Consider the following 24118-nt stretch of genomic DNA (forward strand, 5'->3'; position numbering starts at 1 on the left):
GAATGGCACCTGAAAAGCTACTAAACGCCGCGCGACGAGAAAAGCTAATTGAGTGAGCCTCGGGGGCCAGGCTCGCCAGTCATTAACAAGCTGGCGTGTCATCGTTGACCCCCCGACCCCCCTACGCACACATCGCCTTTGCCGGCGGTCAGGTCCTGCCGACGCATGACAGCGCAGACAGGAAGCGTCTGATTGGGTTACACTGAACAAACACTGGCAGCTACCTGATGGCTGGATATGGCCAACATCTGCTCCTCACATCAGCGGCCCTCAGCCTGTATCACTGCATCGCACTTTTCACTCTGCTCCCTCTCCATTCTCCACGCCGGTGGAGTTATAGCCCTTAACATGTCTATTCAATGCCCATGCCGTGCGTCATATCACGTATCCTCATAGACGGCCACTTCCCTGCGAATGCCACGATCATGAATTATTTATTGAGAAGCTAAGGTTGTAAATAAAAAAGGTAAATTACCTTGAGTCCTGGAGGCCCCTCAGGTCCCTGGAAAGAAATAGAGTTACACAAGGGAGGTCAAATACAGTCAGCCCCCGTTGATATGGGGAGATACGTTCCAGATCTACCCACGAGAGATGAAATTGTATTGTAGCTCTTTTACCCGAATGTTTGAAAAAAATAGAAAAAAATATAAATGAATTCCTGGGATTGAATGGCTAGACTGTGAAAAGACAAATAAATTCATCAATGGCAGTGAATGGGTTAAAATGGCGATTATGATTGTTTTATTATTTCAGTAGGTCTTTTGTAAAAGTATGAATCTGTGGTACAGCCTGGGCGCGAATGATGAATTGCGATATTGGAGTTGAAAACTGCAATGTAATAATTTCAATTCCAGTGTCAGAACGGTGACGGGCAAGGTGTACGAGCATTGATCCCAGTTCCAAGATGAAGTCTTGCTTTCTTGACAAAGATGGAAAATTCAACATGAACATCGTCTCTAAGCAGTAACCACAACAACATGATCTCTGTTGGTGGCGATCTCCACCTTTGCTGGTTTTGTTTGACTTATGGGAAGCGTGTGGGGTGATTACCCAAATGAGGCAATGCTTGGAAGGCCTGAGCAAAGTAAATGAGTCAATGCAAATATGGCAACAGATTGTGTATGAGTGATTCAAACCAGGGATGAAGGTGGCTTTCTTCTTACAGCCCCTCAATGAAACATAAGACCATGTAGAAGAAGCCCGTAAAACTAATATTGGCACCCTTCTCGAATGCAGTCACGGAAACAATCGAGGACTACATCTTCCGCTTCAGAACAGATTACCGCTGTTTTGTTTTCATTAACCGACGGCATGTTTTAAGGAGTTCCAATTGTCCCTACAGCAAGTCCGCATCCGCTAGTGTTGCAGCCACTCGCTTAGCAAAACCCTCAGTGAGCAACTATTATGCGCAGAAAAGGACTTTCCTCTGCTTGCTTTTGTGGAGCCATCCTCAGCAGGGCTTGGTAAACATCTTTACGACCCACTAGGTATGTGAGCATGTGCCACTCGCCTGAGCACTAATTAGCTTGGCTCCGTCTGAGAACACTCAGGGGCTACTGGCTGAAAAGCACCATTGAGGGGTGGGGGCAGTCAAGAGCTCCCTGTGGTAATCCTGGGCCCTTTGTTCCTGCCAAAGTGAGGATCAGCACAATGCGTTTGCTCCAAACCCCTAAGTACGATGAATGTTCACAAATGGGAATCAATCGGAAACGGAGTGCTTTTCCGCTTTCGTTCGAGGTCGGGAAACGCCAAACACTGAGGAAATAGCTGCATTTCAGGAAGTTCACAAACAGAGCAGGATGTGAACTTCACTTGAAAGCGTCTGTTCCCATTCTTAAATCTCTGCAATTTGATGTTCTCGTTTGATGAGAAGCCGCCTTTATGCTTTAGACTGCTCTGTTCCGACAGTCTTACGGAGTTGTCTTGGGGTCTTATGTTTTACCAACGGAGCTGCAGGTTAGCATACCAGTGTGCTCACCACAGCACCAGGGAGCTTATGGTGGCGTTTGCTTTATTTAAAGAGCAAACGTTTCAAACATAAAGCTTATGCGAGAAGCATAAACAAAACGGCAGCGAGGCGAGCTGGCGGCGACGTCGCGCTTTCAAAACACCGAGTTACCATCAAGCAACTGAATTGTGTTTACACATTGCAGGCTTGAGAAAATGAAGGTGGATCACTGGTGCATTGTGGGTCGTTTTGGAATGAGCGGAATGTAAGGCCAGGAACAGTGCAGCTCGAAGTGGAAATAACACCAAAAGGCAATTTTTTTTTTCAGTTACCGGAGGAACGCCACAAGCACAATACAAGTGCACACTATTGCTTTCCCACAAGTTCCAAATGAAATCTGCGTGCCCAGCTGCAGGCCACCTTGAGAGCACTGAACAGTCATGTCTACCCATCAATTATCCGAATGTATAAAACTATCCGAATTGTGTATAAAACTGTTAAAATATGGTAGAAGTTTTGATTATGTTTGTATTTGGTGTCATTTCATTTGTAGGTACTTTGTATTTACATGCATTTTGGGGACTTGGAGGAGGTGTTTGACTGCAGGTTTTTGGGGATTCCTGTGGAGAGTGCTCTGGGAGTATGGGGTACTAGACGACCTAGTATGGGCTGTTCAGTCCCTGTACGACCAGTGCCAGAGTTTGCTCCACATGGGTACCAGTAAATCGGATTCGTTTTCAGTGAGCGATGGATTCCCATAAGGCTGCCCTTCGTCACAAATTCTGTTCATTAACTTCATGGACAAAATTTGTAGGTACAGCCAAGGCAAAGAGGGGGGCTTTTTGCAGATGATGTGTTTCTTTGCTTATTTGCTTTTGCTTTATTTGCAGCAGCTTTAGTAGGAAAGAGCATACTTCCCGCTCCCCAGCCACTTCGTCCAGCTCTTCCGAGGGATCCTGAGGCAGTTCCAGACCAGGCGGCAGACATATGTCCAGACTCATCCTCAGGCATCTTCTCAGTATGACGTGCCAAGAACACCTCTCCTGGTATGCAGCCAAGAGTCATCCTAAGAAGACGCCCGAGCCACCTAATCTGGCTCCCGCCTATGTGTAGGAGCAGCGGATAGGATAAGCAGGCTTCCTACCCTCTCTCTAAGGGAGAGCCCGGACACCATGTGGAGGTAACTCATTTCGGCCGCTCGTATCCGCTATCTTCTTCTTTTGGTCTTGACTCACAGCTCATGACCATACATAGGTGAGGGTACTAATGCAGAACTGTTAAATCGAGGGCTTCGCCTTTCGGCTCAGCTCCTTCTTCACCATGAGAGACCGATACAGAGTCCGCATCACTGCAGATGCTGCACCAACCTGCCGGCCAATCTCCCGCTACATTCTTCCCTCACTCATGGACAAGACCCTAAGATAATTGAATTCCTCCACTTGGCGGAAGATCTCATCCCAAACCTGGAGAGGGCACGGCTACACATTTCCAACTGAGGATCATGGCCTCTGATTTGGAGGTTCTGATTGTCATCCCATCCACTTCACAATTGGCGGACAAACGCTGCAGCAAGAGTTGAAAATCGTAGATTGGTGTAGTATTTAGTTTACTTCAATGGTGTAGTTAAAGATCTGCATGTTGGCTAATGAGCGATGTTAGCTAGTACACGTTAGCCTGGCATCATGTGAAACATATGCTAAACAAGCTCATGAAAACTGAAAGAACACTGACATTTTGACTTTACTGGATTCGTACCAATACTCCTAACCTACTAGGTTATATTTTTTGTTTGGATATGATACTCTTAACCTGATAAGTTGTATTTTTTGTTTGGATATGAGTAGCTTCTTGAGCGACAGCAGTATAAGCCAATAGAAGGTAGCAAAGAATAATGTACCGATACATTCGGTCAGCTCTCTTTTGAACAGTTAGCGCTATTTTTCTGCTTCGGTATTACGCCAATGAACAAATTTCTTCATCTTTTATTTTGTCTAAGTAACGAAGATATTTAGGGGAAATATATTGGGGAAAATGTAGTGTGTATATGGAAATGTAGTGGAGGAAAATGAGTTTCCAGAACTGCAAATAATGCAGTTTAGATAGCGCTTGTGGTGGCAGAATCCTTGTCCCTCCAAAATCCTCACTTTTCAGGAGACCCCCAAAACGTGCCGTTTGCTCAAAAGTTAACATGTGGACTGAACTATAGTATTTCGTTTGATTTGATTTGTGAAAAATAATACATTTAACAAATTCTGGCATAGGAGGATCCTACCCGATGCCACCGATATGTGAAAATTAAATTTAAGTACAGTAACCAAGTCTTTGTACTCCATTACATTACAACAGTGGAGCTGAAGAGCTTTTTTTTTCGGCAGAAAAAAACCTTATGGCACCGATGATTTGGATTGAACTCCTGAAAACGAGTCCCTCCTTTTTTCTCTTCGTTTTCCCACCTCCGCTCTGCAAGAACTTCTAATCCTTCTAACTAGCACCATATGTCCTCGAAAGCTGCTGGAAAACTCTGGAATCTCCTCCATTCCTCTTAAACAATAGCACGCATCAGAAATGCGAGGTTGCGTCAAGTGGACACTCCAGGTCCAAGAGCAGCTCATATTTTGGACCTGGAGATCAAAGCGCCTGTTTTCTCTCCATGCATATCATATTTTTAGATTGATTTTCAAGGATCTGTCCTGGGTGGAGACATGATGAAAATGGGTTTTTTTTCCCCCCTCACTGTCACATCTTTTAACAACTTTCGGGTCGTTCTCATTTCAAAACATTTTAACAGGCTTGAGTTACAAATTCATTGGCGCACTTATAAAACGAAATGCTTAATTTCAGGAATTACAGTGTTACCAAATTGGGTTTTTAATCTGGTGCTGGGTCCACACTCTTTGTTTATGATATGTTAATTCTGATAGACAAGGATTTTTTTTTTTTATGATCCTGGAGTGATTTTGTTGATTTACAACCTCGTCCTACACTCAGTCAGATAAGCTAGATGTTCTCTAATCGACACTTTGGAAGAAGGTCCAAGGAGCTAGAATCCAAATTGTCCTCCATCAGCTTCCTGCATCCTCCAATGCACATGTGACATAACCACATTTCCCTTCCTGCACTTTTAACGCATCACATACAGCTTTTAAAGGGTAAAAGGTCCATTAAATGTGTATTCAGCGGCTGTTAACTAGAACAATGTGTCCCTACTGTATCAGGGTGCCAACCTCTTGAATTATAACGTACGCCGTGAGTCATTTTCGCCATAGTAACCATTAAACGTGGTGTAAATAACATGTATATTTAAGCCACTTTGAGTATGATTGATCATGTTGGATGCTTCTGTTGTGCAGGCGACATGCTGTACTTTCCGCTTGTTGTCTTAATTCCGACAGAGCTTTTAACGCCATTTATGTCACTGTTCACGCAATTTAATAATGACAGAGTGCCGTCTAATGTTCACAAAGCTACCATACAATATAGTTAAAATGTGTTCAGCATCACAACTGTGTTTTGTCATTTTATACAATAAAAGCTCCTTTGTGCGTATAAAGTCTGTTGCAAATAAACAAGAATGGCATCGTTTTTTTTCTTCTATGTTCACCACCTAGCTGCACATGTCAATGTTTTGTTTCTTTCTTGTCATTGGACAATGCATTTGGGCATAACAATACCCAGAATGTTCGAGAGACCATTAGTAACTAGCGGGTGAGCTCTAAGCAGTGAAGGGAGCAGATGCTACAGAAGCCCATCTGGTAAAAATAGCCTCCTCCTCAAAAACAAGTGGATGCAGAGTCTACTGATTTGTTTTGGACCCTTTGTAACCCGATGTAACTTGAATACTTCATGTATTTATTTTTATTGTGCACGGATGGAATGCTTTTTGCGGAAAAGCCAAATGCTAATCGCAATGTGCGAGGTAGCGGTGAAAGCTAATTGCTTTCTAGCAGCTGTCTGTGAGTGCAACTAAAGTGAAAAAGACGATTTGCTGGCCAATTTTGGCAGAAACCAGAAAGTGGTCTTGAGCCAAGCCATAGTGTAAATAGTGTTTTAGATTTGAGCGTGTGTAAAGAAAATTTCTCGGAGCCCGTCGGAATGGGTCTGAAGTTGCCGCGTCGCATGTTTATATTACAAAGCCAAAGCTAATCACACAGCTGTATTAGGTTTTATTTGACTATTTTGAGACGTAAAGCTGCAGAGTCCGTGTATATGTTCAGCTAAGTGACGGCAGTCACGGTTAAAATGATGTCCAAAGTGTTTCTGCTTGTTTATATCCAGCACTAAGTGACACTGCGATTGCCCTCTTCCTGTAAAGTCCTCCTATAGTCCTACTTCAAAATATCAATTTTTCTAAGGTGACCAGACGTCTTGTTTACACCGGGACAGTCCTGGTTTTGAACCTTGTGTCCCGAGTCCTGGTGGATTTCACCGCCCTGTTGTTTTGTTCCACTTTGCGCAGGGCCCGTTGCGGCCTTCCTTTTTATCATCATTATTATTTTTTTAGTCCTGTCAGCAAGCCAATTGTTTGGGCCATGTTGATGTCAATCACACCGTTGTCATAGCGAGTCATAAGATCAACATTTAGCATTAGCTAAAGTGATAACATAACCACCAGTCACCAGATTGACAAGCGATTACATTTGTTATAAATAGCAACTGTTGAGAATTTATTGCATCACCCTAACTTTTATATTCCCTTGCTCGAATATGAACATGTGAATTAGCACATTTACACACAAACAGCGATTACTTGCGGAAAGACTTGTTCTTACCATAGGTCCTATTTCTCCTGGATTCCCTTGATCACCCTGTAGGAAAGAGTTGATGGAATTAATGTTTTTATATTTTAGGTGACACCGCAAGCTTACCACCACCATTTTTCCAAAACATTGATGAAAAAAGTGTACACCTAGCATGGCTAAGTCAACCTCTTTTACACCGAAAAGGGGAAACTCTGGCCCCTCTCCCTCTAGTCGAATTGCAGTGGGAGAAATGAATGATGAGAGAACAGAAAGCAGCACGAGCCAAGGAAGGTTTAATTTCTTGGAAAAACAACAACTATTGCAACTGTGACTGGAAGAGCTGACAATAATCATCTGAATGTTGGAGAGAGGCAGCTAACAACACTTAATTTCACTGTACTCCCAGCACCAGCACAACAAAGATCATCTGGAGCTCCCGGGAAGCCTTTGGCTCAACGTAATTGACAGGCCTTTCTGCTTCTTCTTTGTCTCACCGAGAGAGCGCACATCAATTAGTGTGATGCCAGTGACGTGGACATGGAAAATGTTGTGCTCGAACGAAACACGGCCAACTGTATGTAAATCTATACAAGGAACCGTTCTCGTGGGAAGCACAATCATGTTGCGCTTGTCGAGCGTTCATTAGGGTGGTATGTTTTGGAACAAAGCTTCCCAGCACGGAGAGATTCAAATTAAATATGACGAGCAACGAAGCTCAAACACAGTAAAAAAAAAAAAAAAAAAAAAAGAGTGCAACGTGATCTACATTTTCAGATCAAATAACAAATATATATCCCGTATCTCGATACTCACTGGTACGCCTGGTATGCCCCTCGGCCCATCTTTGCCCGTGTCCCCTGGGGGGCCCCGTGGGCCCGGAGGACCCGGGGGCCCCGGAGGCCCAGGTGGTCCCGCTTGCCCCTGGTCCCCCTGTCCAGCAAACAAAGACGTCAGCCAGTTGCAATATTGCGAAATGGGCTTCGACTGAAGGTCCTGCCGATAAATGCTAAGGCGGCGTTTTGATTTCTAGTTCTCGTCATGCACTACACATTCAGGCATTACAAGTTGAGCCGTACATCTCGAACGTCCTGCAGAGGCATTCTAAGAAATGGACGCTACATGGTTCTCATGACTTTTCTCGCAGGTGAACAAGCGAGGGGAAAACGGAAACAACGAAACAATCAACAAGAGATGCAATGTGCGAGCAGAGAGTGAAGTGAGTCGGAGAGCCTCCGAGGCTGCAGCCGCTACCTTAATGAGACGTCGCTTTATGAGCTGCTGGTCAGCGGAAAGAAAGCCGTGATTGATCTTAGGGAAGACCATCTGAGCAGGTGAGCAGGTCAGAGGCGAGAGAAGGTTGGAGAAGGTTGAGATCCCGGAAGAAGAGGAAGGAGAAGCGGTCGGAAAGTGAATGCAGAAAAAAAAAAATGGAATCAGAGGTCTACATTCTTGAACTCTTTGAGAAGCATCTTCACAGATAATCAGAGAAATCCACATTTCTGCACCACAAGAGGAGGCTTGCTTCGGAAGTCTTTGCTAATTTTTTGGCTCTCGAAGGCTATCATTATGTCTAAGTCTGTGGACAGATTGGGAATTTCTCCGTCTCTGTGAAAATGCCATCATCATCATCATCGTCATCGTCGTCATTATCATTGTTCCTGCTGCAGAGCGGAACCCCGAGAGCTGCTCAATGCACCAACGCCCAGATGGCTTGTAAAACCTCGCTGCCGCTATCCACTGGCAAGAAGCGGCGTTAGCCCTCACTGAAACGGCGCAGAAGGCCTCATTGATGGATTTAAGGATTTGTGGTGAACCATTGGCATGAACTTGAAAACAGCACTTTGCCACATAGGTTCACCAGCATAGTATTTTGCTTGGCGTTTTCTCTGTTCGTTTGAGCATCGATGGACACAAACCAGACCGAGTCTCAGTTGAGGGATTCCGCTTCTCGTTCCACGGCTTGTAGGCCACCGATGCTTTCGAGGGAGGGACATTTTGGATGAAAGGCAATTTGTGACAATGGAGGGAGGGAGGGCTAAATATGGGCGTGGTCCTGGCAAGAGCAGCGGAGGGACGCCACTGTGCAGCCGGGCGACGCTGCCGCCGACAAACCTTGACGGTCAGGATCTGATTGCTGTGCAAAGCGGCTAGCGTGGGGAGACCAGGTAATCCCTAAAGTGGGTAAACACGGCACAATGCACACATTCAAGACATTCCAACATAGAACAACAACACAAATGAAGACACCATGACGTGCGAAGCGGCGCGATATGATGTAGACCCAAGCACCAGACGGACACACACACACAAAAAGTCTTAAAGCTGAAGTCAACCCAAACATATTTTTTTCAAGAATATGTTCTATGCAAGCTAGTTGAAAGACGACATTGTGATAAATACTGCGTTTGTGGAATAAGAAGTAATCCACCCGTTTTTAGCCATCTCTGGGGACGGCCATTGATGGGTGGATTTTGCTGCTTAAAGGGGAAGTCAACACAAGCATTTTTTTTCAAGAATATGTTCTATGCAGGCCCACTAGTTGAAACAAGGCATTCTGATAAATATTGCGTTTGTGGAATAAGTGTTAATCCACTCGTTTTTAGCCATCTCTGGGGGCGGCCATTTTGACTTCTGTCAACTGAAAATGACATCACAACTGCTCACAAGGACCAATCACGGCTCCGATTCAGGAAACAGGTCAGCCATGATTGGTCGTTGCGAGCAGTTGTGATGTCATTTTCAGTCGACAGAAGACAAAATGGCCACCCCCAGAGATGGCTAAAAACGTGTGCATTTTGCTGCTTAACTTATATTCCGTGAACGCAAAATTAATCAGAATACCGTGTTTCAACTCATGGGCCTGCTGGGAACATATTCTTGAAAAAAAAAAACGTGCGGAGCTTTGCAATTCCCCGCTTTAAGGACCCGTTCCTGAAATTGAACAGAAAATCAGACGTGCTGACATGGAAAATGGTGTGAGAGCAGATATGCAAGAATTTTGCCTGCATTTTTTTTTTTTTGGTTTAGTCTTGTGGGCTAGAGGTTTCAAGTATTGGATTTCAAACGTGCATCATTTCCCCCAAAACTTTATTAAATAGTGTTTCCCATGACACTACAATGAAATGAGCAAGTAATCATTCCCTGTTGTTTGTGCCACATGCTATAAGCAGATGGGGCGTTTGTTGACATGATTATCACACAACCGACTTTGAACTCCAACGTGCTGGTAAATTGAGACGCGGTGTTGTTCCGACATCAAGGGAATTCAAGCAAACGCTTCCCAAATTACCCGGTCAACAATCCTCATGACAGACACGATCCACTCATGAAAATGGAATAAAGAAGGAAAACATTGGGGTTTGTCGCTTCTAACTGGAAACAAACTTTAATCGCAATCCAGCAATGTTGGAGTCATTTGGGGTTGACATGCTTTGGTAGAACTAAAAGTTCACTAACGTTTACGCGCAACCGCTCTCCGTTCTTCTTTTTAAGGGCACCCGTGACCTTTAAGGTCACGAGAGTAGACATGGCATCTGTAAAGCTGATGCATTATTTATATATTTTAAATAGCGTCTCTTGGAATTTTTTTTCCTTTATCGCCACTTTGGGAGCAGGTGTGTTTTTGGCAACGTTGTTTTCATTCATTTGGTAACGGTTCGAGTTTGTTATTCTTGAAAATGGCGCAGAAGCCGACATGCTGTTCTCAGGTTCTGTGAGCACGTTTGAAAAAAGGGAATCACATCTGCGGTTTTCGAGTTATTTTACTTTCATTCAGAGATTGATCTTCCCATACATTTCAAGTGGAGATCAAATCTGCCCAATCCAAACATGTCTTTGGTTCCATCATTCTGGTTTTAGAAAGATAATTCAAAGCGCATGGCTGGTTCAGACGCTGGTCTTTCAAGGGCATGCGGGCTGGTTTCATTGAGGCCGTGCGGCGGAAAGACACAGCCGTGGATACGCAACACAACAGCCATAACTGCTATTGAAGTGCAAATATCCCTCCAGATATTGACAACCTCAAACATCTTGCAGACAGAAAAGGAAAACTGGATTATGGTCAAGGCCAATACACGATGCGAAAGATGATCATTCGGAGCGATGCGGAAAGGCTAGAACCGCCTTTTGTGTTTTTTTTTTAGCTCGTGCTAAATGTCGTATGTTTACGACATTTATCGTTTTGAAATACTAAAACAAAAGCGGACCTCGGCAAGAGAAAACAAAATATTGATTAAGTGTGGTGATCCGGCGCTGCCAGGATAATGGATAAGTCCTAAGCATTCACAGATTTCCTTGAAGCAAAAAAAAAAACAAAAAAACAAAAGACAACCAAAAAGGATGTTGGTTATTCGCTGATCTGCCTCTAGCGGAGTAAACGGAAAAGCAGCTACGAGGACAATCAGCAACAGCCGCCACATCGGACGCCGGCCAGAACACGCATCCTTTCGACCACACCAGAAACAGCGCAAGCCCACTTACAGGCGGCGAGGCTTGTCTGCATCTGCGGCCAGGATTAGCGGCAACACGCACAGATGGGTTCAATACATTTAAGAGAGGAGTCGCACACATGCGATGGCCTCAGATTTGACATCGATACGATGCAGCACTTTTATCTGCGGCCCAGTTCAAGCCGAGGCTGGGAGTGACTACGCCACACTCCAAATGAAGCAGAAAGGGGACATCTTTTTTTTTTTTTTTTTGCATTCAGGAGTCACAGGTAAGTGAAATTGCCACCCAGGAAGGCAGCGGAAGCTAGCGGACACATCTTGGACGGACCACACAGCCACGCGTTACATTTGAACACTGCTCGCCTGTTTGTTGGTGAAAAGTGGGCCAATTTGTTATTGGTTTGTTTGCTTAACCTTTTATTTGGAACTTGGCCTTTCACCTTTGGGCCCAACAAATGGCAGACCTGACATGTGGGTAGCAGGCCCTGTGGAAACACAGCGGACCATGTGCCGTCTTTGGCACAGATGCAAAGTGACCTAAACGGACCCTCAAGATTGAAATGATTGTCTCTTATATGACCACATAGCATAGTTCGTATCCATACGTATGTTCGATTGTCAAACCTTAAGCACCAAACTCGATCGTGGCCTTAAATTAGCTCACAGTAGCCCGGAAAGGAATCAAGAGCTGGGAGCGTTCAACGAAAATCCGCTTAGTTTTGACATCCAAACTTGGGCAGGCAGCGCCACGTTTATCCGCCTCCACGGGGGCTTCGGTCGACTCGCCGTGTTAGACGACAGACAGTTTGACGCAAGGTCAGACAGCCCTTGTCCCGTTCCGTGGGTATTTGTTGCCAAAAAATGTCTCCTCCAGCTATATATACCAGCTCATCTAACGCGGAACAATCAATAGGCCGCCCCGGGGAGGTAATACGATTTGGATAATAGCTCTTGTTGTCCTTCATATGCGACTGGATGTTCATTTGTACCCATTTTGAGAACAATGCTACTGCAACTTGGACGTTAATGAAATACTATCTGGGAGTGGACAGTTTATTTATTGACTCTGGAAGACAAATAGGGCTTGGCTGTTCCTTGTTACCGAGCTGTCAGCCCCGCTTCTCCCTCGGAGGTATGAATCATTTAACTGATAGAGACAGATGACTCCATTTCCTAGGTTAAAAGGGTACAAATTATGGGCAACCGTGAAATCCAAGCCGAAAGGACGTGGTTTACTCCGGTCAGCTTGTCTGGAGAGCAATCCTGTTTTCCCCTTTGTACTCTTTTGTAGTGGTTTACTTCATATTGAAGTCAACCGAAGCAATCGCAATTATTACCGCGCGAGCAATGGTAAACGTGTAAAGTCAAACGAGAGCCAGTGCGCCTGTGTAATACAAGATGCATGGCGTGTCGGATTGAGAATGCTAATTCAATTTCACAGGGAAGGCCATTTGTACGGACTTCCCAATGGTATGAAACGCAACGCTTTGCAATGCGTGTATAAGCGGCCCGGAGGAGAGCTGACAAAGTTATCAGTGACGTCTGAGTGGGCGCCAGTAAGGGATTGGAATCAGATCCGCTCGGGAGATGGCTGCTTCTGGTGACCAGACAAGGCTGCGTGCTGTTCGCTCGTACTCAACCTACGGCTCGTGCCTCCATGAAATACAATTAGGAGCATTCCCATGAGGAAGTGACAAATAGAGAGTTCATGCGAGCCGATGCAGTCTAGTGTAAACAAAACCTGGGCAACTGGGGACTGGATGCATTTGTAACCGTTGTTTAAGAAAAGTGAAGTTTGTTTTTTGGGAGCCGCCCACAGAGGATGGGGCCCTACGTGCAGTGCGGGTTCTGCGTTTAGGGAGGGGGCAGCCCTGTTCCTGATAATAGCCAAGGCATCATACAGTAGGGATGTTCAATACCACCTTTTTTTTTTTGAGGCCGATACCAGTACGAGTAGTCACTCTTTTGACCCAGAGATACTGAGTACTAGAAGTACTAGTAGTAGTGTTCGCATATAAAATTCCGTTTGACACAATGACAAACACAGTCAGGAAAGAACTTTCTTTCTGATGCAGAAGTAGTATAGCGCCAAATGTTGCCGAGGAGGACTCAGTTGATGTCAATTTGTTTTTGCCTTGAGTATCGGTTGCTGGCACCCTCAAAGTGGAAATCAACCCAAACATATTTTTTTCTAGAATATGTTCCCAGCAGGCCCATTGGTTGAAACACGGCCTTCTGATTAATAGTGCGTTTGTGCAATATGAGCAAAATCCACCCGTTTTTAGCCATCTCAGGCGGCGGCCATTTTGTAATTTCCGTCAACTGGAAATGACATCGCAAATACCCAGCGCTCAGGGAACGACCAATCACAGCCTGTTTTCTAAAGCTGAGCCGTGATCGGTCGTTACCTGAGCCCTGAGTAACTGTGATGTCATTTTCAGTCGACAGAAGTGACAAAATGACCGCCCCCTGAGATGGCTAAAAATGGGTGGATTTTGCTGCTCAACTCTTATTCCACAAACGCAATATTTATCAGAGTGCCTTGTTTCAACTAGTGGGCTTACACAGAGCATATTCTAGAAAAAAATATGTTTGGGTTGATTTCCCCTTCAAGTATCCGATACCGATATATCGATAATAAGGCTGCTATCAGCCCGATACTGATGCCTGGTATTGGGACCATGCCAGATGCTGCTTGTACGCCGGGAGTTGGACAGTCATTTAGACGCGTGACATTGGTAGAGATGCCAAACGACAGAGCTGGGAATGATTACAGCGACTTTTAACTCATTCACTGCCAGACATTTTCAGACTCTCTTTTACCCTAATGTTTGAAAAAAAAAAAAAAAGAGAGGAAAAAAAATATAAACATGTTCCTGTAATTGAATGGCTGTGAAAAGACAAGTAAATTCGTCAATGGCAGTGAATGAGTTAAGGTCATCTGCACGTTTTCTCTCCCTTTTGGTTCTGAAATAAGCAGACCTGTCATTCTTGTTGTATTTGGCCAGAGCAGCAACACACGCTATCCCAAGAATTTCATGCATCCCAAGCCCGTTGCCCACATTTGTGCCGAGGGAGGCAGTCATCAGCGTTAGGTACATACCCGTGGTCCCTGGTCGCCTTGATCCCCCTGCAAGATGACGAGAAAGACAATTTCATCTCCAGTGCACGCTGCTCAATAACGGTTATCAATAAGCCAAGACTAACAGTGAACTAACTCGGAACACATTGACGAAGCGAAATAAGGCAGGAGCCCACAGCTATTCATTGCGGTGGAGCGTGTTATGATAAGAGAAGGTGACGGGCGGCGGGTATGCGGGACAAAGACAAGTTGCAGCGTGGGGAGGTTTGACGGCTTTGGCAAACGGGCGGCGTAAATAAGCGTTGCCAGGCCATATGTTACGCACCACAATCCCGCCTGTTTGGACTTCAATTGATTATGAAGACAAATCGCACCGGCCACTGAATTTAACACCTTGTAACTACCGCGTTTCTCTGGTAGCGTTCAGCCAGAGTCGACCGAGCGAGGTGTCAGTTCTGGACAGGACTTTTACGCAGAGATCCATTCAGCGCCTGAGTGGAGTCAAACAAAATAGCTCCCGGAATTCTCTGCTTCATTGGAGCCAGATTTAACGGAAAAGCAGTTGAGAACGGCCACGCTGCCGCGCACTTCTTGGGTGGGAGACTGTGCGCAGTTGTTTCTCATTTCACTTCACTGCAGATAAAGCGGTTCATGGGAGAGGCAGCGATACCAAGCCGCTCATTCCGGATGCTCGGCAAACACCAGCAACTGGCGTCGAGCGTCTCCCGCTTCTGTTTCGCGAATCGCTGCCAACCACAAGAAGTCATCAAACAGACCCGAGATGCGCACTCTTGTTGCACTTTGGTGTTGCTTACTTTTACTATTTGGGTCCATCAACTAATCATCGGCAGCCTACGGATCATCCCAATTAGTCTTTTCGGGCTTTGCACAAATGAACAATGAGCTCCACAAGTCGTGCACGCAATGCGGTTCATATTGCTGGCGTCACTATTGACGTGTGGAGGAACGCTCAGCGGAGCATTGAAGGACTTCATCTGGCTCTCGCTTTACGGTTTTCAGTGGTGTGGATTTGCGAACGGCACGAGCATCTTATTATCCCATCGCAGAGATTCACAAATGCAAAATGACAACTGTATAAGTTGTCCGTCGCTAAACTGAATCGCGTCTTTGAAAAACAGACAATTGTTACAGTGTTTTTCACTCGCGATCCAAAATAAAGACGGCCAAACATTATGGACATGAACTAACATAACAGCATTGATTGAATACATGAAATGTTTACCTTTTCACCCTTTGGACCTGGAGGGCCCTGTGAAAGGAAAGAAAATACTAGTTAAACAACAAATTGTAAGATTAAATTTACAAACATGAACATTACACTATAGGACAGAACATGTACTGTTGCTGTTTTTTCATATTTGGGGTAGAGGTAGCAAACTTTTTTTTCTAGCTAGTTGGCTAGCTAGAGCGACACAGTAAACGGACCGCAAAGAACATAAGAGGATTTAGTGAAGAAACGTGTGCTTGTTTACCTGAGCCTACTGTAAATGCGTTCAATAATAATTCAAGCACAAGTATGATCGCCATTTCGCTGCTCTCGTTCCTCAACTCGAGGTTTCGGAAAATCTGACATTGGGGGAGTTAGTGCAGGATTAGGGAACAGCAAACCGACTAATTGACCACCCACTTAGACACAAGGATGCCATGGAGACGACGCCACTGAGATGAACGCGCCACGTATTATTTGAGCTTGAACTTCAATGCGAGATGTCATTAACTTGTGCACACAAGCAGTAAAGTATGTGGTCAAAACTAGAAAAAAGAAAAAGTCGCTATAGGCTTATAGGCATATAGCACACACGCATGAATTTGTACCACCCTCATTCCTGTATGGATTCAAATAAATCTATTTTTGCCTCAACGGCTTGAAGGTCTCAGGGACGCTATTATAAAAGGGCAATCAAGCCTCTCAAGACGCAGGGCCATTAAATACGTGAAAATCGATGCCGGTGTCGCCTTTTGCAGTTTGGACAATGAGGAAAATCATATTGAAGTGCTGCGAACATGAGTGACACGCCATCAATTTCAGCCCGCTCGACACATTCGGAGCTGAAATTGGAAAAATAACAATGGGGCACATTCAAATTGCTTTGCGTTTGCTTTGTGCAACTTTGCGTCGGGCTATAAACGAAGCAATCTGCCGCTGCAATCCGGAGAAAGCACACCATTTTGCACGGCCTTGCTTGGAGTTGCCAGATGAAAGTCAAGTCGAGTGTCCGTCCCGACAACGCGAGTCGGCTCTTCCGGTGCACGTTTTCATATCAGCATCATGCGCAGGTCATCAGAACTGCACCTGCCTCGGCCCTCGGCCTATCGTTTGCACATCATTTGACAAGCCTCGGAGCAAGTACAGCGTGGACAAGGTGTTTAAAGACTATTACAACGCCCACGGCCCCCCCGCAAAGATTTCAAAGTGTATTTCAGTAAAATAGCAGCGGGCGTCTATTTAGCACGTTGACTGTGCAGCTTGTGGTTTTCTGTCTTGCCCCAGGAAGCTTTCTGATCACCACCTGTGAGTGTTGCTCACATTTTTTTGGACTGCACCAACAAAAGCAGTCTCCGACACACGCATCCAGAACGATGTTACCCACCGGTGTGTGATTTGCTGAAGGGCGGTCGCCATAGTAACAAGCTGCTAACTGCAAGTCTGCCTATGAAAGGGCAAAGAAAATACGCAGGCCAAAAAAGTCGTTCAACAAAACAATCAGGTTCCAGCTTTAAATACGCCGCTTTGATCTTCATGCCAATGTCACCTTTGACCTCATTGGTTGAAAAAGTACAAGACGTTCCAAAAGTCCATCACTGATTTTGGAGCAAGACGCAAAAAAAGTGACGTGCACATATCACATCTTTTGCCACTTAATGCTGGGAAACCACAAGAAGATTTGTAACAGAATTTCCCGTGTGCATATCGTCTGATTTTATGGCCAAGCGTTGGATGCCGATGATGCTTCTTTCCTATCCAGATACAAATCTCGCTTCTTGAGTCTCTCGCAGCCAAACCGTGACCACTGTCTCCTGTACTGGACCGAACGAGATGTTGATGTTAAAAAAAAAACAAACTTTACCACCTTAGGAAAAAAAAAAAAAAAAAAAAGGAGGAAAATATTAAAGACAGAAACTTAGCAGGGGCCAAAGCCACAAGCAACATGGAGACTATCGGCATTTAAAGCACACAATATAACTTACTTGACTTCATATTACTGGCAGAGAGTAAACGAGGCCTAATGAAACGATCCTGGCAGGTTTGACTGTGATTCCAAAGGAATATTTTTATATGCCGTATGTCTGTTTACCTTTTTATTAATAAGAAGCTGGTTTTACTTTCATTTTGTGTGGTTTGGTCCTGCGCCACGTCACAAATACATTTGAAAAATATAATAACCACTTGTCTGGAAAATAAATGTTAATATGAGCATTTGCATTTATCATAACTTTCTGACCTTTCAAGCTGTTTGCATTACAGTCTGGTGAGGATAGATTATTTTATATCGACAAGTGGGTGGAACTTGTCCAACCTGTCAATCAAAAGGTGGCTACACCCCAACAGCCAAAATGTACTTAAGTCATAGTTTTGCGGCTGGAAACTAACACAATGTTGATGCAAAGGAAGACTAAACTATTGATTCAAACGACCAACTGCATGAAAGTCGGCTACGTGAAGCGCTACACTCCCAAAAGCCAGCAAATCCATTCATTTGCTGGATCCCAAACGCAAATAAACTCTTTGCACTAACACAGGCAGTGTTGCTGTAGTTGTCGTGGACACCGGCGAAATCATCATGCGGGCTTGGCACGCCTCATCGGACAAGATGCAGAAACATCAGAAACGGGATGGCGCTCGGGACCTGGCTGGACCTGCCTTGTAGTCGTTTTCATCACTGCGACCCGGTAAGCGCGGCCAGGTCCAGAAAAGCCCATCCATCAAACGAGCGCTTCGGATCCTTATTGGAGGCGGCGAGCCAAGCGGCCTGCCAGCACATGGATCCAATCAGCTCACTGCGCTTTTTTTTTTTTTTTTTTTTTTTTTACGGCCTCGTCTTTGCAGGCGCGACCAGCTCCGCAATATTCATAAGCATGCGTGTACACAGGAAGCTCAACAAAGCCATCCTCGAGTGTTGACAGCAAAAGAACGACGGGAGGATTGGCGGAATGCGGGCCGGCATTTGACACCATAAAGTAGTCCTCGCTTTGTTTCCATACATTCATGTGGACAGATTTCACCGTTTCTCAATCTATCAAATGGACATTGTGATCGAGAGGAGCAACCGTCTCTGGTCTCTGACTGCTGGAGCGTAAGTTATAACTCCTGACAACACGAGGAGATATACTGTACGTCAAACACAGACTGAGCCTGGCAAAAGCAATAAAGGTCTGTAAAAATGATCCTGGTTTATGACGTGTCAACGCCATGGTTACGGTTTAGGGAAATATCATATTTTGGGTCGAGATAATTACTCCCTGATGCTAAGGTGACCTTCGCTGGCTGTCACGCTTGCAATAATGAGCACATGGTTAAGGTTAGGAGATGATCGAGTCTTGACTGGCAGGAGAACATGTGAAGCCTGCGGTTGGAAAGAGAGGAGGAGGAAGCCACTCGCCGTCTCCCGCCGCAACGTATGGCTCGTCGGTCATCCACACGCAACATGTGGACGTCACCTGACTTTCTTATGCACCGGCCACCAGAGGGCAACTTGTATGGAGATAACAGCTAATCTATCCGGAAATAAACAGAACGGTTTACTTCCAGACTCGACGTTCCTTTTCGTTTGAATCTAGGTAAACGGAAAATAAATGTCTCCTAAATCTTCGACGTGTTGGGGTCATGATGGTTTGAAGTTGAACTTGCTAAAGTTTTATTTCCCATATCACTGCTGTCCTCGGACAGAAGTTTCTTGATACAAATATGGTGAATACAGTGGACGCCTAAACATGATACTCGGTAGCTCTTGAAGACATCATGTCTTAACTCATTCACTGCCAGAAATTTTCAGACCCTCTTTTAACCTAACGTTTGAAAAAAAATGTGAAAAAAAAAAAGTTCCTGGGATTGAATGGATGGACTGTGAAAAGATAACTAAATACGTCAATGGCAGTGAATGAGTTAAACAAAAGACATTGCAGACATTTAAAGTTCCTATGGATGTACTGCTACAACCCTTCCAAATTTCAATGATTCACCAAGTCTATAAAATGCGGCTGCAAAATGGTGAAAAATCAAGTCATTGTGTCCGTTTTCCAACACTGTGGCCATGACTGCCGGATGCGCTGAAACCACGCCCTGCTCAACTGTCAACCAAACATCATTGCTACTACCTGGATAAATAGATGCCACTTTGACAAGCATCCCTACAGGTTCAAGCGACAAAAAGATATCCGCTTAAAGCCTTTGGTGTCTGGAAGATATCCCGCTGGATCGTCGCGGGGATTTTCCATGCCACGACAACAAAAGCTGTCATGGCAGCGAAAAGCCCCGGTCCACACACGGGCTGTCAAGTCCGCCTGTTTTTTTTTTTTTTTTTTTTAACCTCGCTCCTCCACCTTCTCTCATGGTTGACAATGAGGCACTCTACAGCGCCCACACCGGTGGACTATCTAAAGGGAAGATGCATTTTCACAGTGTAGCTAGCAAGCTATCTAGCTAACTGCCAACATAAGTGCTCAAGTTGAATAGTTAGGGAGCGGTGACTCCTCTACGTCATCGGGCACTCTTTTAGCCACGCCCCCACACAGAAAACAACAAGAAATCGGAAATGGTGGAAAAACAGTTTAATGCTCTATCGCCAAAAGTGAGTACTACACAGTTCTCAGCATGTAATTATAAGACTTTCACTATGAAGGACTGCAGTATAAGCCGAGCACTCATTTGAGGACGCGAGGAATTTAAGACGAACTAATCCAAGCCCTAACAAACGGATGAAGAGGTGCGCCCATATTTGTCCATGAGTTATTCCAAGCCGCCGCCGTGCTTTTCGACACAATGTATGCCGTTGGCACCTGTTTCCAATCTTCATGCCACAGGGCTAAGCAGCTACTGGCTATCTCCCATGGAGCCATTTGAGCTCCGTCCACCTTCTCGTCTACCTCTTGGCAAGAAAGGGGAAATTAGCTTCTTTCCCAGAGTATCAAACTATTCCTTTACACACGCAAAGGAATAAGTGCAATCTTCTCGAATTGCCATGATTTTCGAGAGAAAAAGGTCCCATCTGGATGCGGCAAATGCAAATCCATTGTGGCTGTGCCGGGGCAAGAGTTTTTGCATATAAAAGGCTGCTGCGGGCATCATTAGTGGAGAAAGTGCTCAATGTTGGAAAGGGCTGCAAGCCCTGCCGTAAAAACAAAACAAAGGGAATTTATACACCTCCATCTGTTACTGGTGCAGCGCACGAGCCCCTGAGACTTTTTATTTTTTTTTTTTTTAACTGTTGGAGGACACGCATGCGAGCAATCAGAGCAGAATGGGCACAGACGGACGACCACAAGCGGCTGGTGCTCGTCGCTGCAATTTGGACGGAGAGGTTAGGCCCGGCTTGGGGAAACCGCACTGGAAAAGCGACTTGGAATTGCATCTGGTTCCCATATCCACAGTGTGTCACAATTAGCCAGTCGAAAATGACAATATACTGTATTGTGTGAGTTGGACTGAGCCACTATGGAAACTTCTAATGAGATTTGTTGCCAGTCTTTATATGCTAACACGTGGGCAATTAGACTTCCCGCTCACAGGTTTGGGGAGATTTAAATAGCTTTAAATAAAGTACAGGTGCTTTTCTTCAAGAATCTTCCGCTTGGATACAAAAGTAATACAGAATCCGGATCATTCATTCACGCCCCCTTCGATCAGAATCTCAGCTGAAGCAGCAATTATAGGAATCCCATTACAGATTCCTAATGATACCTCCCCATAGGAGTCCCATTACGTTGTGCAGGTGTAGCAATGTTCCATAAAGTAATGATCACAATGCATATATAGCAACACATGCTCAGCATCTGTTCACACAAATTGATCAATTTAGTCCTCCCAAAAAGCACGCACACACGTGAAAAAAAAAAAAAAAAGGTGGACAAGCCAAGCAAGCTTCTGAGTGATCTAGTATGATTTTATTTGTCAGATCCAGAACCCGGGCGAGCGGGGCTGAGAGGCAAGACCACCTGGGCTCACTTACTTCCCAGGACCCCGGGAGCGAGCGTCTGCAAAGGCTCCCAGGATTAATTTACGACTTTTACAGCTAAGTCAGCACATGCGAATTTGACGCCTTCAATCACACTCGCCCCTGGACGATAAATAATAGCAACGACACACGCAAAGTTCCCCTGAGCTACGGCGAGTCATCGTAAGCTCTGCTGCTTTTCTATGGATGGATTTGTCTTCCTCTTTGAGGAAAGTTTTCCATCTGCTCAAGGGAGGGAATCTGCGATGCGCCGGATGTGTAATGAGGTGAGAAAACGGCTGCGGGTGCCACTCGCCGGCCGAGGGGAGAACTTCGGATTCTGCCACCAAATTTGTCAGAATAAAACAATACTGACTTGTATTTGTTGGAGCAATCTATGATGGCGTTCACTGGTTCTAGTTCATTTGTGTGTGTGTGTGTGTGCTTTTTTTTTTTTTTTTTTTACCTTTATGTGTCTTTAAGTAGAAGATGCAAAGCAGGCATACTTACAGGAGGTCCTGAAAAAGACAACAACAAAAAAAGACTCATTGGTAATGGAAAGACGAAATTAATATACTTGGAGTATATGTACCCCCAAAATGTGTTTCTCCCTGTGTGTCAGAAAATGTGTTTCTCTGGCCACCAGAACTAGCAATCCGATGAAACATTTGTAGCTGGCTGTACTTTTACAACGACAAGGGACTGTTCGCTCGTTAAAAAAGCCACCCCCCCAGCCCTGCCCATGTTTTTTTTGTGAGGTGACACCCGTCTTTTTCCCCTTATTACCACACCAGGAACAGCCGTGCGCACTGGGCTTCTTGTTAAGTCGTCGCCTGAAAAAAGAAGGGCTTTTTTGATTCCTACGACCTTGAAGTGTTCTTCCGAGTGCAAATGAAATCAGCGGTTCAGCCGCAGCTTTGATTTGCTCGTTGGGCTGCACTCCTTGCTGTTTGAGTTACAGTAGCCCATTTAGCTTATAATAAACACGCACCACACTGTTACAGGAGTGTAACAGTTGGGTTAAGCGTGAATCGCTTCGTCTCGCATGGGAAGTGAGTCACAAAGGTGACGAAATTGAAAAGCGAATGTTGTTGCGCTATCTTCTGGGATGCTACGCTAGCTAACATCAACGGTAAAGAGCTCTCTCATATGCTAGTTTTTATATCGCGCTGTGATGTATATCGTCATATACAGCTCTAATAAGCGCTATAGAAAATGAATGAATTCCAATTCATTCTAATCGCTTCCGCTCTGCGAATTTGAAAGGGGCGGAGCTACGAGGTGGCCATGGCTACCGCAGGTCACTCTCTACCCCCCCACATCTAGAAAATTTGGATTCATGTGACTTCCCTGCCATTTTCACACGGATGCAGTAAACGTGGACGATCCGTTTTTATTAAAGAACCTTTGATTTTACAATGCCAATCAATATAATCACTTTCACGTATATAACAAACAAACAAACAACATGGCTGAGAAGTCATTGTTTATCATACCATCCACAGTCAGGGTTAGCAAAACGGCCGCCCGTAAGTGACGGACAGATGGACCGATGTGTCAGTCTGACGGAACGCCCACCTCTGGCCAACAAATTCATAATACAAGCGGGGACAAAACCTAAATAAAATCAACTTTTTTAGAACTGTGAAGAATTAAGAGATTTTTGTGTCAATGTACTTTGAACTCATTCACTGCCATTGACAAATGTATTTGCCTTTTCACAGTCCAGCCATTCAATCCCAGGAACTTTTTCATATTTTTTTCCAAAAATGTTCAAACATTAGGATATAAGGGGGTCTAAAAATGTCGGACGGTGAACGAGTTAAGATATGATTTGAATGAATGCGCCATCAATCGTAGAGAGATTTCTCACTACGCCCCTGGAACCTGACTCCTTGAGCGATAATATCATTTTTATCTTCACATTTATTTCTAATCATTTGTTCTAAACTCATCGTACAAAGAGCTGTGAATGTCGCTTGGAGCAATCGGTCGTGCTGTTAATAAAAGAGGGGGGTGACTCCAGCAGAACAGGAGCGAATGCTTCCTTCTTGTTCAGTGTAATATAATGTAATGGGGCTATTAGACAAAACACAGTGTGCCGTCCGATTGCCTCCACCTTTAATAAACTGCCGCGCCACATCGGGACGCGCGGCTTCAGACTTGAATGGCTGCGATTGTTTGCCCGGCAGATTCAGCGAAATGAAGCGCCGTGCGCTCCGGCTGACCGGCGAGCGAAAGGGAAGTGTTGCGCAACGGCGCCATTGAAAGGAGGCCGGCCGGGCAGGCAGGCCAGCGAGCGACATGTTTATTGAGACATTTCGGCGTAAACAAAGCCTGGCGGCATTTCAGAGCTGCAGCCGCGCTATTGTCTGCTTGTCACTGGAATTCCCGCCTCTTGTATCCATATGAAATGAAAAGCTTTGAAGTGATCCACAACAGAAAAAGGCCTCTGCGTTGTTGCACTCTTTTGGGGCCCTTATGTTGGAGTAACGACTCCTCGTAGTTTAATAAGTTGCGCTATTGAAAGGGAGGAAGCACACGTGCATATACATGAATTCATATGCAGGGGTGCCTGAAGATAAGAGCGACCACACTGTAAACAAACACAGTGCGGCTCAGCCTCCAAATCGCCTCTCGGTTTCAGGTGGAGAGTTTTGATGAGTCAGCTCGGGAGAAGGCCCTTTCTTTTTTTTTTTTCCCCCAAACGCTGACAGACACTTTTCAAC

The 24118-nt window shown here is 45.0% G+C and overlaps 2 protein-coding genes across 2 annotated transcripts in view; both read right to left on the reverse strand.

The window, feature by feature from the left end:
* col25a1 (collagen type XXV alpha 1 chain) overlaps nt 1-22515 on the reverse strand; it is a 44114-nt gene extending 21599 nt beyond the window's left edge. The window contains exons 1-8 of the mRNA XM_086023626.1: nt 22176-22515; nt 21856-21907; nt 15461-15487; nt 14239-14265; nt 7939-8010; nt 7501-7617; nt 6718-6753; nt 476-502 (exon numbers count right to left, since the gene is read on the reverse strand). Coding sequence (XP_085879752.1) covers nt 476-502; nt 6718-6753; nt 7501-7617; nt 7939-8010 — 252 coding nt within the window. The 5' untranslated portion in view covers nt 14239-14265; nt 15461-15487; nt 21856-21907; nt 22176-22515. The remainder of the gene's footprint in view (nt 1-475; nt 503-6717; nt 6754-7500; nt 7618-7938; nt 8011-14238; nt 14266-15460; nt 15488-21855; nt 21908-22175) is intronic.
* Nucleotides 14896-24118, reverse strand: part of LOC147151038 (collagen alpha-1(XXV) chain-like) — a 44690-nt gene continuing 35467 nt past the window's right edge. Inside the window, exon 4 of the mRNA XM_086024581.1 lies at nt 14896-14963. Coding sequence (XP_085880707.1) covers nt 14896-14963 — 68 coding nt within the window. The remainder of the gene's footprint in view (nt 14964-24118) is intronic.

Source organism: Filicampus tigris, chromosome 2 (assembly GCF_054856515.1).
Source record: "Filicampus tigris isolate MCC_2025a chromosome 2, RoL_Ftig_1.0, whole genome shotgun sequence".
Lineage (NCBI taxonomy): Eukaryota > Metazoa > Chordata > Actinopteri > Syngnathiformes > Syngnathidae > Filicampus > Filicampus tigris.